Source organism: Bufo gargarizans, chromosome 2, assembly GCF_014858855.1.
Source record: "Bufo gargarizans isolate SCDJY-AF-19 chromosome 2, ASM1485885v1, whole genome shotgun sequence".
Taxonomy (NCBI): Eukaryota; Metazoa; Chordata; class Amphibia; order Anura; family Bufonidae; genus Bufo; species Bufo gargarizans.
Window position 1 is genome coordinate 563626210 of NC_058081.1, and position 16837 is coordinate 563643046.

The 16837-nt window shown below is 42.3% G+C and overlaps 1 protein-coding gene across 1 annotated transcript in view; it reads left to right on the forward strand.

Annotated features, from left to right (window-relative positions):
* KASH5 (KASH domain containing 5) overlaps positions 1–16837 on the forward strand; it is an 85420-nt gene that overhangs the window by 63551 nt on the left and 5032 nt on the right. The window contains exons 12-13 of the mRNA XM_044278180.1: positions 12027–12154; positions 16580–16630. Coding sequence (XP_044134115.1) covers positions 12027–12154; positions 16580–16630 — 179 coding nt within the window. The remainder of the gene's footprint in view (positions 1–12026; positions 12155–16579; positions 16631–16837) is intronic.

Sequence of the window (16837 nt, forward strand, 5' to 3'; positions counted from 1 at the left end):
TCACTGGGAAAAGCTTAAAGGGCTCTTTATACTGCCCAGTGTTCGAGCAGATTATCGCTAATGAGCGTTTGAACGGATCTGCCTGTGTAAAGTGTACCGCCAGCATCGCTGTATGCAGTGATGCTGGCGGGTTAACTCTTTCACATGCCGCGGTCAGCACTGACCGAGGCTCGTGCAGGGTTTACAGAGGGGGGCTCCCTCTGATTCCATCGGCCCCCGTGCTGCGTTGACAGGGGGCCGATGGTTGCCATGGCAGCCCTGATGCCTTCCAGAGGCATCGAAGCCTGCCAGCTACAGAAGCCCAGGAGATCCAGTCTGAGGGCTGCGTCTCCTAGGCAACTGTCAGCGTCTTACTGTGTAAGACGCTGACAGTATAATTCAGTACAATACATAATGTATTGTACTGAATTGCAACAGGGATCAAACCCTGAAAAGGTGAAGTCCCACAGTGGGACAAATATAAAAAGTAAAGTGAAAAAAGTAAGTGGAAAAAAATGTTTTTTTTTTATAATGAAAAAATGCAAGTTTCAAGTAAAAAAAAAAAAAAACACCCACCATAAAATAGTGTTTAACCACTTCAACCCCGCTAGCTGAAACCCCCTTAATGACCAGGCCACTTTTTACACTTCTGCACTACACTACTTTCACCGTTTATTGCTCGGTCATGCAACTTACCACCCAAATGAATTTTACCTCCTTTTCTTCTCACTAATAGAGCTATCATTTGGTGGTATTTCATTGCTGCTGACATTTTTACTTTTTTTGTTATTAATCAAAATTTAACGATTTTTTTGCAAAAAAATGACATTTTTCACTTTCAGTTGTACAATTTTGCAACAAAAATGACATCCATATATAAATTTTTCGCTAAATTTATTGTTCTACATGTCTTTGATAAAAAAAAATAGTTTGGGTAAAAAAAAAATAGTTTGGGTAAAAGTTATAGCATTTACAAACTATGGTGCAAAAATGTGAATTTGTGACCCCATTTTGGAAAGAAGACACCCCAAGGTATTCCGTGAGGGGCATGGCGAGTTCCTAGTTCATGGAAGTTTTAATTTTTTGTCACAAGTTAGCGGAAAATGATGATTTTTTTATTTTTTTTCCTTACAAAGTCTCATATTCCACTAACTTGTGACAAAAAATAAAAACTTCCATGAACTCACTATGCCCATCATAAAATACCTTAGAGTGTCTTTTTTCCAAAATGGGGTCACTTGTGGGGTAGTTATACTGCCCTGGCATTCTAGGGGCCCAGATGTGTGAGAAGAAGTTTGCAATCAAAATCTGTAAAAAATTACCGGTGAAATCCTAAAGGTGCTCTTTAGAATGTGTGCCCCTTTGCCCACCCAGGCTGCAAAAAAGTGTCACACATTTGGTATCGCCGTACTCGGGAGAAGTTGGGCAATGTGTTTTGGGGTGTCATTTTACATGTACCCATGCTGGGTGAGAGAAATATCTCGGCAAATGACAACTTTTCCCATTTTTTTATACAAAGTTGGCATTTGACCAAGATATTTATCTCACCCAGCATGGGTATATGTAAAATGACACCCCAAAACACATTCCCCAACTTCTCCCGAGTACGGCGATACCAGATGTGTGACACTTTTTTGCAGCCTAGATGCGCAAAGCGGCCCAAATTCCTTTTAGGAGGGCATTTTTAGACATTTGGATCCCAGACTTCTTCTCACTCTTTAGGGCCCCTAAAAAGCCAGGGAAGTATAAATACCCCACATGTGACCCCACTTTGGAAAGAAGACACCCCAAGGTATTCAATGAGGGGCATGGCGAGTTCATAGAATTTTTTTTTTTTTGCATAAGTTAGCGGAAATTTTTATTTATTTTTTTTCTCACAAAGTCTCACTTTCCGCTAACTTGGAACAAAAATTTCAATCTTTCGTGGACTCAATATGCCCCTCACGGACTACCTTGGGGTGTCTTCTTTCCGAAATGGGGTCACATGTGGGGTATTTATACTGCCCTGGCTTTTTAGGGGCCCTAAAGCGTGATAAAAAGTCTGGAATATAAATGTCTAAAAAATGTTACGCATTTGGATTCTGTGAGGGGTATGGTGAGTTCATGTGAGATTTTTTTTTTGGACACAAGTTAGTGGAATATGAGACTTTGTAAGAAAAAACAAACAAAAAAAAATATTTCCGCTAACTTGGGCCAAATAAATGTCTGAATGGAGCCTTACAGGGGGTGATCAATGACAGGGGGGTGATCACCCATATAGACTCCCTAATCACCACCCTGTCATTGATCACCCCCCTGTAAGGCTCCATTCAGACGTCCGTATGATTTTTACAGATCCACGGATACATGGATCTGATCCGCAAAACACATACGGACGTCTGAATGGAGCCTTACAGGTGGGTGATCAATGACAAGGGGGTGATCACCCATATAGACTTCCTGATCACCCCCCTGTCATTGATCAACCCCCTGTAAGGCTCCATTCAGACGTCCGTATGATTTTTACGGATCCACGGATACATGGATCGGATCCGCAAAACGCATACGGACGTCTGAATAGAGCCTTACAGGGGGGTGATCAATGACAGGGGGGATCAGGGAGTGTATATGAGGTGATAACCCCCCTGTCATTGATCACCCCCCTGTAAGGCTCCATTCAGACGTCCGAATGTGTTTTGCGGATCCGATCCATGTATCCATGGATCCGTAAAAATCATACGGATGTCTGAATGGAGCCTTACAGGGAGGTGATCAATGACAGGGGGGTGATCAATGACAGGGAAGTGATCAGGAAGTCTATATGCGTGATCACCCCCTTGGCATTGATCACCCCCCTGTAAGGCTCCATTTAGACGTCCGTATGTGTTTTGCGGATTCGATCCATGTATCCGTGGATCCGTAAAAATCATACGGACGTCTGAATGGAGCCTTACTGGGGGGTGATCAATGACAGGGGGGTGATCAATGACAGGGAAGTGATCAGGAAGTCTATATGCATGATCACCCCCTTGTTATTGATCACCCCCCTGTAAGGCTCCATTCAGACGTCCGTATGTGTTTTGCGGATCCGATCCATGTATCCGTAGATCCGTAAAAATCATACGGACGTCTGAATGGAGCCTTACAGGGGGGTGATCAATGACAGGGGGTGATCAATGACAGGGGGGTGATCGGGAAGTCTATATGGGTGATCACCCCCTTGTCATTGATCACCCCCCTGTAAGGCTCCATTCAGACGTCTGTATGCGTTTTGCGGATCCGATCCATGTATCAGTGGATCCGTAAAAATCATACGGACGTCTGAACGGAGCCTGACATGGGGGGTGATCAATGACAGGGGGGTGATCAGGGAGTCTCTATGGGGTGATCAGGGGTGATCAGTGATTCATAAAGGGTTAATAAGTGACAGGGGGGGGGTGTAGTGTAGTGTTTTGTGTTACTTTACAGAGCTGCCTGTGTCCTCTGGTGGTCGATCCAAACAAAAGGGACCACCAGGTAGCAGGTATATTAGACGCTGTTATCAAAACAGCGTCTAATATACCTGTTAGGTGTTAAAAAAATCACATCTCCAGCCTGCCAGCGAACGATCGCCGCTGGCAGGCTGGAGATCAACTCGCTTACCTTCCGTTCCTGTGAGCGCGCACGCCTGCGTGCGCGCGTTCACAGGAAATTTCGGCTATCGCGGGAGGACGCGTATATGCGTCCACCCAGAAGAGCAGGGCCGCGGGCAGGACGCAATCCTGCGTACGGCGGTCCTGGAGCGGTTAAAATAAATAAATAAAAAACCAGACATATTAAGTATCGCCGCGTCCATAATGACGTGCCCTATTAAAATGTCACATAATCTACCACCTCAGATGAACACAGTAAAAAATAAATTAAAAAAACCTGGGCAAAAATGCTATTTTTTGTCATCTTACATCACAAAAAGTGTAATTGCAAGTGAAAAAAATGACATATGTACCCCAAAATAGCACCAATCAAACCGTCATCTCCTCCCGCAAAAAATGACACCCTACCTAAGACAATCGCCCAAAAGGTAAAAAAATATGGCTTTCAGAAGATGGAGACACTAAAACATGATTTATTTTTCTTCAAAAATGCTTTTAATGTGTAAAACTGAAATACATAAATAAAAAGTAGACATATTAGGTATCTCCACATCCATAATGACTTTCTCTCTAAAAATATTATATGACTTACCCCATAAGGTGAACACCATAAAATGAGAATAAAAACTGTGCAAAAAATGCATTTTTTTGTCACCTTTCATCACAAAAAATGTAATACCAAGCAATCAAAAAGACATATGTATCCCAATATAGTACCATCAAACTGTCATCTCTTCCCGCAAAAAATGAGCCCCTACATAGGACTATCGCCCAAGCGATAAAATATGGCTTTCAGAAAATGAAGACACTAAAACATGATTTTTTTTCTTCAAAAATGCTTTTATAGTGTAAAACTGAAATACATTTAAAAAAAAGTAGATATATTAGCTATCGCCGTGTCCGTAAAAAGCTGCTTTATAAAAATAGCACATGCTCTACCCCCTCAGTTGAACGCTGTTAAAAAAATAAATTTGCGAAAATGCCCATTTTTTGGGGTCACCTTGCCCCCAAAAAGTGTCATATTGAATGAACAAGAAATCATATGTACCCAAAAATTTATGGTATAAATAAAAATGTCAGCTCTTCCTGCAAAAAAATGAGCCCCTGCACAAGACGATCGGCAGAAAAATAAAAGAAATGAAGCTTTCAGAAAGTTAAGACACAAAAACTTTATTTTTGTTTTCAAAAATGCTTTAGTATGTAAATCTGAAAAAAAACTATAAAAAAAACATATTTGGTATTGTCACATCCGTATCAAGCTGTGCTATAAAAGCAACACATGATCTATCTTGTCAGGAGAACTCTGTAAAAAACAAAAAAACAAAAACTCTGCCACAATAGCCATTTTTTGGATATCTTGCATCACAAAAAGCATAATGTTGAGCATTAAAATATCATATGTACCCCAAAATAGTACCAATAAAACTGTCAACCTATCCCGTAGTTTACAACATGGGGTCACTTTTTGGGAGTTTCTACTCCAGGAGTGATTAAGGGGGTCTTCAAATCTGTCATGGCAACTTAAAATTATCCCAGTGACATCTGCCCTCCAAAATCCATATGGCACTCCTTTCTCTCTGCACCCTGCCATGTACCCATACAGCAGTTTACGACCACATATGGTGTGTTTCTGTAAACTACAGAATCGGGGTAATAAATATTACGTTTTCTTTGGCTGTTGAACCTGACTGTGTTACAGGGAAAATCTGCAAAAAAAAGTGAAATTTTGAAATTTCGCCTCCATCATCGTTTCAATCTTGTTCAACACCTAAAGAGTTAACAAAGTTAGTAAAATCAGTTTTAAATAAGTTGAAGGGTGTAGTTTCTAAAATGAGGTCATTTGTGGGTGGTTTCTACTATGTTAGCCCCAGAAAGTGACTTCATAACTGAACTGGTCCTTGACCACCTCAGCTCCCCTAGCTTAAACACCCTTTAATGAGCAGACCACTCTTTACAATTCTGCACTACACTACTTTCACGGTTTATTGCTCGGTCATGCAACTTACCACCCAAATGAATTTTACCTCCTTTTCTTCTCACTAATAGAGCTTTCATTTGGTGGTATTTCATTGCTGCTGAAATTTTTACTTTTTTTGTTATTAATCAGAATTTACCAAAAATTTTGTAAAAAAATTAAATTTTTCACTTTCAGTTGTAAAATCTTTAAAGAAAAACTGAATTTCTATATACATTTTTCTCTAAATTTATTGTTCTACATGTCTTTGATAAAAAAAAAGTTTGGGTAAAAAAAAATGGTTTGGGTAGAAGTTATAGCGTTTACAAACTATGGTACAAAAATGTGAATTTCCGCTTTTTGAAGCGGCTCTGACTTTCTGAGCACCTGTCATGTTTCCTGAGGTTCTACAGTGCCCAGACAGTAGAAAAAAAACACAAATGACCCCATTTCGGAAAGTAGACACCCTAAGGTATTCGCTGATGGGCATAGTGAGTTCATCGAACTTTTTATTTTGTCACAAGTTAGCGGAAAATTATGATTTTTTATTTTTTTCCCTTACAAAGTCTCATATTCCACTAACTTGTGACAAAAAATAAAAACTTCCATGAACTCACTATGCCCATCAGGAAATACCTTGGGGTGTCTTCTTTCCAAAATGGGATCACTTGGGGGGTAGTTATACTGCCCTGGCATTTTAAGGGCCCCAATGCGTGAGAAGTAGGTTGAAATCAAAATGTGTAAAAAATGCCCTGTCGGGCAATGTGTTTTGGGGTGTCTTTTTTACACATGCCCATGCTGACAACTTTGTATAAAAAAATGGGAAAAGTTGTCTTTTAGAGAGATATTTCTCTCACCCAGCATGGGTATATGTAAAAAGACACCCCAAAACACATTTCCCAACTTCTCCTGAGTATAGCGATACCACATGTGTGACACTTTTTTAAAGCCTAGGTGTGCAAAGGGGCCCACATTCCAAAGAGCACCTTTAGGATTTCACAGGGCATTTTTTACACATTTTGATTTCAAACTACTTCTCACGCAAGGCCCCTAAAATGCCAGGACAGTATAAATACCCCACAAGTGACCCCATTTTGGAAAGAAGACACCCCAAGGAATTTCCTGATGGACATAGTAAGTTCATGGAAGTTTTTATTTTTTGTCACAAGTTAGTGGAATATGAGACTTTGTAAGAAAAAAAAAAGAAAAAAAATCGTCATTTTCCGCTAACTTGTGACAAAAAATAAAAAATTCTAGGAACTCGCCATGCCCCTCACGGTATACCTTGGGGTGTCTTCTTTCCAAAATGGGGTCACTTGTGGGGAAGTTATACTGCCCTGGCATTTTAGGGGCCCTAATGCATGAGAAGTAGTTTGAAATCCAAATGTGTTAAAAATGCCCTGTGAAATCCTAATGGTGCTCTTTAGAATGTGGGCCCCTTTGCCCACCTAGGCTGCAAAAAAAGTCACACATGTGGTATTGCCATACTCGGAAGAAGTAGGGCAATGTGTTTTTGGGTGTATTTTTACATATACCTATGCTGGGTAAGAGAAATATCTCTCTAAAAGTCAACTTTTCCCATTTTTTTATACAAAGTTTTCATTATAGAGAGATATTTCTCTCACCCAGCATGGGTATATGTAAAAAGACACCCCAAAACACATTGCCCAACTTCTCCTGAGTACGGAGATACCACATGTGTGACACTTTTTTGCAGCCTAGATGCGCAAAGGGGCCCAAATTCCTTTTAGGAGGGCATTTTTAGATATTTGGATCCCCGACTTCTTCTCACGCTTTAGGGCCCCTAAAATGCCAGGGCAGTATAAATACCCCACATGTTACCCCATTTTGGAAAGAAGACACCCCAAGGTATTCAATGAGGTGCATGGCAAGTTCATAGAAGATATTATTTTTTTTTGGCACAAGTTAGCGGAAATTGATTTTTTTGTTTTTTCTCACAAAGTCTCCCTTTCCGCTAACTTGGGACAAAAAGTTAAATCTTTCGTGGACTCAATATGCCCCTCAGCGAATACCTTGGGGTGTCTTCTTTCTGAAATGGGGTCACATGTGGGGTATCTATACTGCCCTGGCATTTTAAGGCCCCTAAAGCGTGAGAAGAAGTCTGGAATATAAATGTCTAAAAAAAATTACGCATTTGGATTCCGTGAGGGGTATGGTGAGTTCATGTGATATTTTATTTTTTTGTCACAAGTTAGTGGAATATGAGACTTTGTAAGAAAAAACAAAAAATAAATAAAATCAATTTCCGCTAACTTGTGCCAAAAAAATGTATGAATGGAGCCTTACAGGGGGGTGATCAATGACAGGGGGATGATCAGGGAGTCTATATGGGGTGATCACCCCCCTGTAATGCTCCATTCAGACGTCCGTATGTGTTTTGCAGATCCGTGGATCCATGGATCGGATCCGCAAAACACATACGGACGTCTGAATGGAGCCTTACAGGGGGGTGATCAATGACAGGGGGAAGATCAGGGAGTCTATATGGGATGATCACCCCCCCCTTGTAAGGCTCCATTCAGACGTCCGTATGTGTTTTGCAGATCCGATCCGTGTATCCGTAAAACACATACGGACGTCTGAATGGAGCCTTACAGGGGGGTGATCAGGGAGTCTATATGGCATGATCACCCCCCTGTCATTGATCACCCCCCCTGTAAGGCTCCATTCAGACGATAGTATGTGTTTTGCGGATCCCTGGATCCGCAAAACATGGACACCACGGATTCGCAAAACACATACAGACGTCTGAATGGAGTCTTCCGGGGGTAATCAATGACAGGGGGGTGATCAATGACAGGGGGGTGATCAGGGAGTCTATATGGGGTGATCAGGGGGTTAATAAGTGACAGGGGTGGTGTAGTGGTGTTTGGTGCTACTTTACAGAGCTGCCTGTGTCCTCTGGTGGTCGATCCAAGCAAAAGGGACCACCAGAGGACCAGGTAGCAGGTATATTAGACGCTGTTAATACAACAGCGTCTAATATACCTTTTAGGGGTTAAAAAAAATTGCATCTACAGCCTGCCAGCGAATGATCGCCGCTGGCAGGCTGTAGATCAGCTAGTTTACCTGCACTTCCTGTGAAGATGCAATCCTGCGTGCGGCGGTCCTGAGCTGGTTAAAAAGTGGGTTTTGTACATTATCGTAAAAATGTAAAGAATTGCTGCTAAAATTCTAAGCCTTCTAATGTCCTAAAAAAATCTGAGACATTAAAATTTGAAAAATAGTGAATTTTTCCAAATTTTCGGTAAATGTTGGATTTTTTTATAAATAAAGGTGAAACATATTGACTCAAATTTACCACCAACATGAAGTACAATGTGTCACGAGAAAAAAAAATCTGAATCGCTTATATAAGTAAAAGCATTCCAGAGTTATTACCATATAAAGTGAAACATTTTAGATGACTTGCTCCTTATGTTAAAAACTGGCTTGGTCTTGAAGGGGTTAAATTCCCAGGAAAAAATTGTTTCAATATTACATTAAAAGCATACAAACAACAGACCCACTTTCTAAATTAACCCAAAGGCATAAACTGTATGAGAAATTTTTGGGCAGATGATTGCTAATACGTTTTCATATGAATGCTCGTTAGCGATCATCTTGAAGCGTAATACTGCCGCCAATTGCTAGATGTATGAGCAAACGCTCTTTCATTTGGCAATTGTGATTTTTAAGCACACTTAAAAATCACACTTAAAAATCCTTATTTGCAGGCGGCAGGTTGTGCTGTCTAATTATGATCTGCCTCCGGCAAAGCACTATACAGTATGGGGTCGCATGATGCGGAGGAGATCACTGCCACCAATGTTATTGATGCAATAGAGGGAGGGAGGGGGGGGGCCGGGGGAGGCCGCACACTGCCACCAATGTTAATAATGCAATAGAGGGAGGGGGGCCGGGGGAGGCCGCACACTGCCACCAATGTTAATAATGCAATAGAGGGAGGGGGGCCGGGGGAGGCCGCACACTGCCACCAATGTTAATAATGCAATAGAGGGAGGGAGGGGGGCCGGGGGAGGCTGCACACTGCCACCAATGTTATTAATGCAATAGAGGGAGGGAGGGGGGGCCGGGGGAGGCCGCACACTGGCCACCAATGATATTCAAACTGGGGAGGGGGGGTTCTGCCCCCTGCTGCCTGGCAGCCCCTGATCTCTTACAGGGGGCTATGATACGCACAATTAACCCCTTCAGGTGCGGCACCTGAGGGGTTAATTGTGCTGATCACGGCCCCCTGTAAGAGATCGGGTGCTGCCAGGCAGCAGGGGGCAGTCATGTACACAGTTTGTAGTATATTCTAACTAGAAGCGTCCCCATCACCATGGGAACGCCTCTGTGTTAGAATATACTGTTGGAACATTCAGTCAAGCATACGACGGTTTGCCTACAATTGCCTAAAAGTGCTTTCACATCAGTGTTTCTAGACACGAGAAACGAATGTAAAGCTCATTCAAATAGAGGATTCTTGAACTTTGATATACCTATCCTGTTGGGTCCCTTCTGGACCTCCTTGTGTTTTAATGTTTATTTCTTTTGTTTGTTTTCTTTTATGTACCCAATGGCTGTATCTTATTTCAACGTAGATTGAAATGTTGAATTACTTGGTCTGAAAAGTGTAAAACATCTCTGATCATAACTATGATGTATATGACCATCGCTTTTTCTGTATGATGAAAACAAAAAACAATAAAAATTGTTAATAAAAAAAAAAAAAAGAATATACTGTTGGATATGATTTGTCACGATGTATCTCATATCCGACAGTATATTCTAACATAGAGGCGTTCCCATGGTGATGGGGACACTGCAACTTAAAATATACCATCGGATTGGAGAAAACTCCGATCCGATGGTATAAAAGAGACTCCAGACTTTACATTGAAAGTCAATGGGGACGGATCCGTTTGCAATTGCACCATATTGTGTCAACGTCAAACGGATCCGTCCCCATTGACTTGCATTGTAATTCAGGACGGATCCGTTTGGCTCCGCACGGCCAGGCGGACACCAAAACGACTTTTGTTTCATGTCCGTGGATCCTCCAAAAATCAAGGAAGACCCACGGACGAAAAAACGGTCACGGATCAGGGACCTACGGACCCCGTTTTTGCGGACCGTAAAAAAAAAAACGGTTGTGTGCATGAGGCCTTACCTTGATAGATCTGGTGTCAGGATCAATGAGATCTTGCTGAGAACTGTCCATAAGGAATATAGAGATCTACAGCATATGGGAGGTATAAGACTAATGAACAGTGGAAAAATGTAAGGCTACATGCACACGACCATGTGCAGTCCGGGAAACGCGGTCTATATGCCAGACGCATCTCTTGGACCGATGGCTGCTCCACTGAAACAAACTCACTGATTTATAGTGATGTAAAATGCAGTGAGCTCCTGTCTGACCATGGATCTATTGTCTTGTACTCATTAAGAGGGCAACACTATTATGAGAAGCACTAAGCAGGCAGCACTACTGTAAATGGGGCACTTATGGGGCATAAATAATGTGTAGGGGCACTAAGGGAACATAACTACTGTGTTGGAGCACTAAAGGGGCATAACTACTGTGCGAGGGAACTAAAGAGGCATTCTTACTGTAAGGGGAGCACTAGGGGAGATTCATATGGGGAGGGGGTAGTAAGGAGGCACTTAAGGGGTATCATTACTCTAATGGGGACACAAAGGACACATAATCACTGGGTGGGGACACTATTGCAGTGTGTCGCACAGAGAGGGCACTCGCAAAGTGTGTGGGGCACAAAGGAGACTAAGCTGGATTAGGCATGTATGGAGAGAAACTGGGCAGAGTTAGAGGAGGAGTGAGTTCCTCGCAGATCTATTGTATTGTACAGTACAGTAGACCCATGATCAGGTAGGTACTGACTGCTTCGTATATCACTATGATGCAGTGAGTTTGTGTCAGAGGAGCCACTGCCGGTCCTGGAGACGCAGGCGACACACGGGCCGCGTTTCCCGGACTGCACAGTAGTGTGCATGCAGACTAAGTGCTCATGCCCACGAACGTAAAGGGCTCCGTGCCCGTGCTGCGGACCACAAATTGCAGTCCGCAATGCACGGGCACCGACTGTGGGGAAGCCACATGCGGATAGCAGACCCATTCACTTGAATGGGGTCCGTGATCCGTCAGTTACGCAAAAAGATAGAACAAGTTCTATATTTTTGCGGAACAGAAGCACAGAACCAAACACCACGGAAGTGAATGGGTCCGCGTCCGTGATGCGGAATGCACACAGCTGGTGACCCGTGTATTGTGGAACCGCCGTATTCAGCCCGCAATACGGCCACGGGAGCACTACGGCTGTGTGAAAGAGGCCTAAGTTTGAATGCAAAGAGTGACTAGTTGGTTGAGTATTTCAACACAGGATATTAGTACAACATGCAGCTGTCAGTACCTTATATAATTGTTCATTTTTGTGCCTTCTTTTCTAAAACTGCAGCTAGAAGAACAGAGCAATATCTTGTTAAAACGCCTCAGCTGCCTGAGCCATCTTAAGTGTGTGTGGGAAACATACGCAAGCAAGCTAAAAGGAGCAAAGCAGATTAACACTAACAATAAGAGGACAAGGTATCATCTCCAGTGTTCTTCATTCAGATGAACTATTCATCCTACATGGATTTACCATAGTTCTTTATTATGTTCTTTAAATAGAATGTTTCACAATTTTTTTTTCGACGCAATAAAACTAGATAGTGAAGCATATATATATATATTTTTTGAATTGTAGAGTTTCTGTTATTCTTTTTTACATGGTTATGGAAGCCATCTTGCATGAACTGCCCCGATTTTGGCGGTGATCTCTCAGACCCAGGATATCCTGTTTTCAACTGTATCTGAGGTTGCAGATGCAATTAAATGCAATGGTGAAGCAGGGAGCCATCAGGTTCCTGCCCCACCATTCACCCGCCTGTGAGTTCCCCAGCAGGCAAGCGCAATACAGTGATGTCATTGTGCCTCCTGAGCTGAACAGGAAAGAACACAAGCTGGGGAATGATGTGTTCCATTCATTAGGGGAATGGGGCTAAGCGAGTGTTACTTTTTATTTTATTAATTAATCTGTGAGGGAAGCACTAAGGGGGCAACACTATTTCAAAGGGGGAACTAAGGGGGCAGCATTATTGTGAGGGGGCACTAATGGGGTAACACTATTTTAAGTGGGGCTTTAAGGGGACAGCATGATTGTGAGAGGGCACTAAGGGGGCAGCACAACTGTAAGAGAGGCACTCAGGAGTCATTCTTAGAGCTTGTTCACACGAATGTGCCGTATTTTGCGGACTCATAATTTTTGCGGGGCCACGTAACAGAGCAAGGGATGCGAACAGCACATGGAGTGCTGTCCGCATCTTTTGCAGCCCCATTGAAGTGAATGGTCCCCCCCCCCAGCCGCAAAAAATGCAGCTCGGATGCGGAACCAAACTACGGTCCCCCCAAACAGGCTACGGATGTGAGCATGAGCCCTTACTGTGAAGGGGGCATTTAAGGGGCATAACTAATACACATGTCTAGAGATAATTCATTGATTTATTTGGGATTGTGGTGTGGTCATTGTCCTGTGCAGAGGTCATTGTTCAGGGAAGCACCACTGACAATAGGTTCATTGTTATTGGCCTCCAGCTCTATAATCAAGGTGTTACCTTTTATTGTAATTGTGCCTGTGATGATAATTAGATGACTCTCTACAGGACATGTTAGCTCTAGTTACAAGGAGAACAATTTTGGGGCCTCATTTTAGAGATGATTTGGGTCTGCTAAGATCATGTGATGATTACCAGGATGGGAGCATGAAGCAGTAAGGCCACGTCCAGATTAGAATACACAGCATCGAATGCCATATATAAAGCAATCTGGAAGGCTGGGACAGTGATAAACCATCTCTGCCTTCTCTATGGGGAACCTGGCTGTCATTGACACCTGCTCTGTGCTCTTGTAGCTGTATGATCTCTGTGCAGGTGCAGACTTTGCAAAGATGTTCAGAAACATCCTTGCAGAGTCTAATGTAGATCTCCTGGAAGTTTTAAGTTGTCCAGTGGTTCACAAGTAGTTAATACTGTATATTTCAACTTTAAAAACAATGACACTACTTACTGTATCACAAAAACATGGCAAAAACATGCAGTTTTTACAATGCAGTTTTTGTTGCATTATTTTACTGCAACAAAAACAAAATGTGTAAACCCCAAAAATATATAGATAGTGATATGGAAAATTTGAAAAATACAATATAATATATGTGCTTATAGGGGTTATAACATGATAAGGACAGGATAGATGATATATGTATGTCTGATCACTGGGGGGGTCTTGAGAGGGTCTCCGTGTCCCATATCCCTTAACACCTTTAATAGATAAATCTGATTTAAACACTAGATCATTTTTGATGATACATTCCCTTTAAGGGTAGGTTGTATTTCAAGCTATTTTGAATAGCACTGAAGACCATTTATAATAGGTGCATAAAATGGCACAGACGTGTCTCTGTTATACAGTGGGGCAAAAAAGTATTTTGTCAACCACCAATTGTGCAATTATTCCACTTAAAAAGAAGAGAGAGGACTGTAATTTTCATCATAGGTATACGTCAACTATGAGAGACATAATGAGAAAAAAAAATCCACAAAATCACATTGAGTATTTGGTCAATAACAAAAGTTCATCTCAATACTTTGTCATATACCCTTTTTTGGCAATGGCAGAGGTCAAACGTTTTCTGTAAGTCTTCACAAGGTTTTCACACATTGTTGCTGGTATTTTGGCCCATTCCTCCATGCAGATCTCCTCTAGAGCAGGGATGTTTGGGGGCTTTCGCTGGGCAACACGGACTTTCAACTCCCTCCAAAGGTTTTTTTATGGGGTGGAGATCTGGAGACTGGCTAGGCCACTCCAGGACCTTGAAATGCTTCTTACGAAGCCACTCCTTCGTTGCCCGGGCAGTATGTTTGTGATCATTGTCATGTTGAAAGACCCAGCCACATTTCATCTTCAATGCCCTTGCTGATGGAAGGAGGCTTTCACTCAAAATTTTATGATACATGGCCCCATTCATTCTTTCCTTTACACGGATCAGTCGTCCTGGTCCATTTGCAGAAGAACAGCCTGAAAGCATGATGTTTCCACCCCCATGCTTCACAGTAGGTATGGTGTTCTTTGAATGCAACTTAGCATTTTTTCTCCTCCAAACACAATGAGTTGAGTCTTTACCAAAGAGTTCTACTTTGGTTTCCTCTGACCATATGACATTCTCCCACTACTCTTCTGGATCATCCAAATGCTCTCTAGCAAATTTCAGACGGGCGCAGACATGTACTGGCTTAAGCAGGGGACACAGTAATATTATCTGATGCCTCGCGTTTTTCTTCCACACAACTAATCACAGGTATTAACACTTTTGCTTCCTCACAGTGGAATCGAGTCTCACAGACGTCTTCTGTCTTAAAACATCCTGTGAAACATCAGAAAGGTGCACTGATAGTGAAGCACCATTTAAACATACACTGCTATATCTTTGCCAGAATACTCACAAACACCAGCGGGATATAGGCACATCAGGTGAATGATGATCTGTTGTCCTTTTTCTGTCTTCACTGTTCTAGTGATCCTCCAGTTATAGTGCCGGAGGTGCCGAGTGGTTTCTACTAAAATGCGTGGTGATCTGCCCCCAGCAAGCCCTGTACTTACATGACAGCTGAGGATCGCCACTTTATAGTAGTGCTGAAGGGCAATTGTGCCAAGCTTTGCATTGATAAAGACCCTAGTTGCCACACAATAGATTGCCCATGCAAAGTGTGTGTTTGAGGTTGTGGACAGGTGTCTTTTATACTGATAAGTTCAAACAGGTGCCATTAGTACAGGTAACGAGTGGAGGACAGAGGAGCCTCTTAAAGAAGAAGTTACAGGTCTGTGAGAGCCAGAAATCTTGCTTGTTTGTAGGTGACCAAATACTTATTTTACCAATGAATTTACCAATTAATTCATTAGAAATCCTACAATGTGATTTCCTGTATTCTTTCCCCCCATTCTGTCTCTCATAGTTGAAGTGTACCTATGATGAAAATTACAGGCCTCTCTCATCTTTTTAAGTGGGATGACTTGCACAATTGGTGGCTGACTAAATACTTTTTTGCCCCACTGTATAATCTATGTACAAATATTTCTGCAAATGTATGTCACATATGAGACAACTTATGACAGATAGTAGGGGATAAGTATCTGATCAGTAGGGGTCGCAAGTTCCCCACGGGAGTGGTTGAATATGCACTCTGCCACTCCATTCAACATAGGACAACACGCATATAGGCAACACACTTGCTCAATCACCACCCTCATTCATTTGGAGAAATTGGGACCCCCATTTTCAGTGATCTGTAAACACCCCAGCAGTTTGCCCCCCCCCCCCCCCAACCAGATACTTATTTCCTATTCTGTTGATAGGGGATGGTTTTGTATCTTAGGACAACCCCTTTAAAGGAGTTATCTGGCCCTGGGGCCTGCAACCCCTTGGGTCCTAACCTGTGCCCTTTAAAATGATAACACTACTCATCTATCTGTGGTCCCACCCTGTATGACCAGGAAGCAGCTCAGTCCCGTGACCGTTGCAGTCAGGTACAGGCCACAGCTGTCACATTGGCTTGAACAATACTACACAGTTGTAACAAATTGTTCAAGCCGATGTGACCGATGAGGTCTGTGCTTGGCAGCAGCATTCATGGGACCAAGCTGATTCCTGGTCCTGCAGGAACTGTAAGCATCCAGGATTGCAGCAGCAATGGGACCACACACCAGCGAGTGATGTTTTCACGTAAAGGGGCATATGTTAGGACATCAGAGGTTGTCAGCTCCAAGGCTGGACTTGCCATTTTTTGCAAGGTTTTTTACCTTCCAAAATAAGTATTATAATTATGAGAAAAGTATATGGCATAAACCATTCTATAAACAAATAGGGTTTCTACTGAGTGACCATTGCCGCTTCTGAATAACCAACTCTCTGTACTATAGGCAGGAGCAAAGAGTACAAGATGCCATATCAGATACCGCTTGTATAACCGGGTGAGTGAAAGTTTATATTTAAAAAATTCTAACAACAGTTAAGAGATCGGGCTAGTTCATACTTTAATTTAAATGCTTTGTCTTCGAACATATTTAGTCTTTTCTAGAAGAAGTTTTAGAAGCATGTTTTTCTGATTTGTTACATTTGTAACATATTTTATTTCTGGTGTTTTTTAAGGCTACTTTCACACTAGCGTTCGGGGCTCC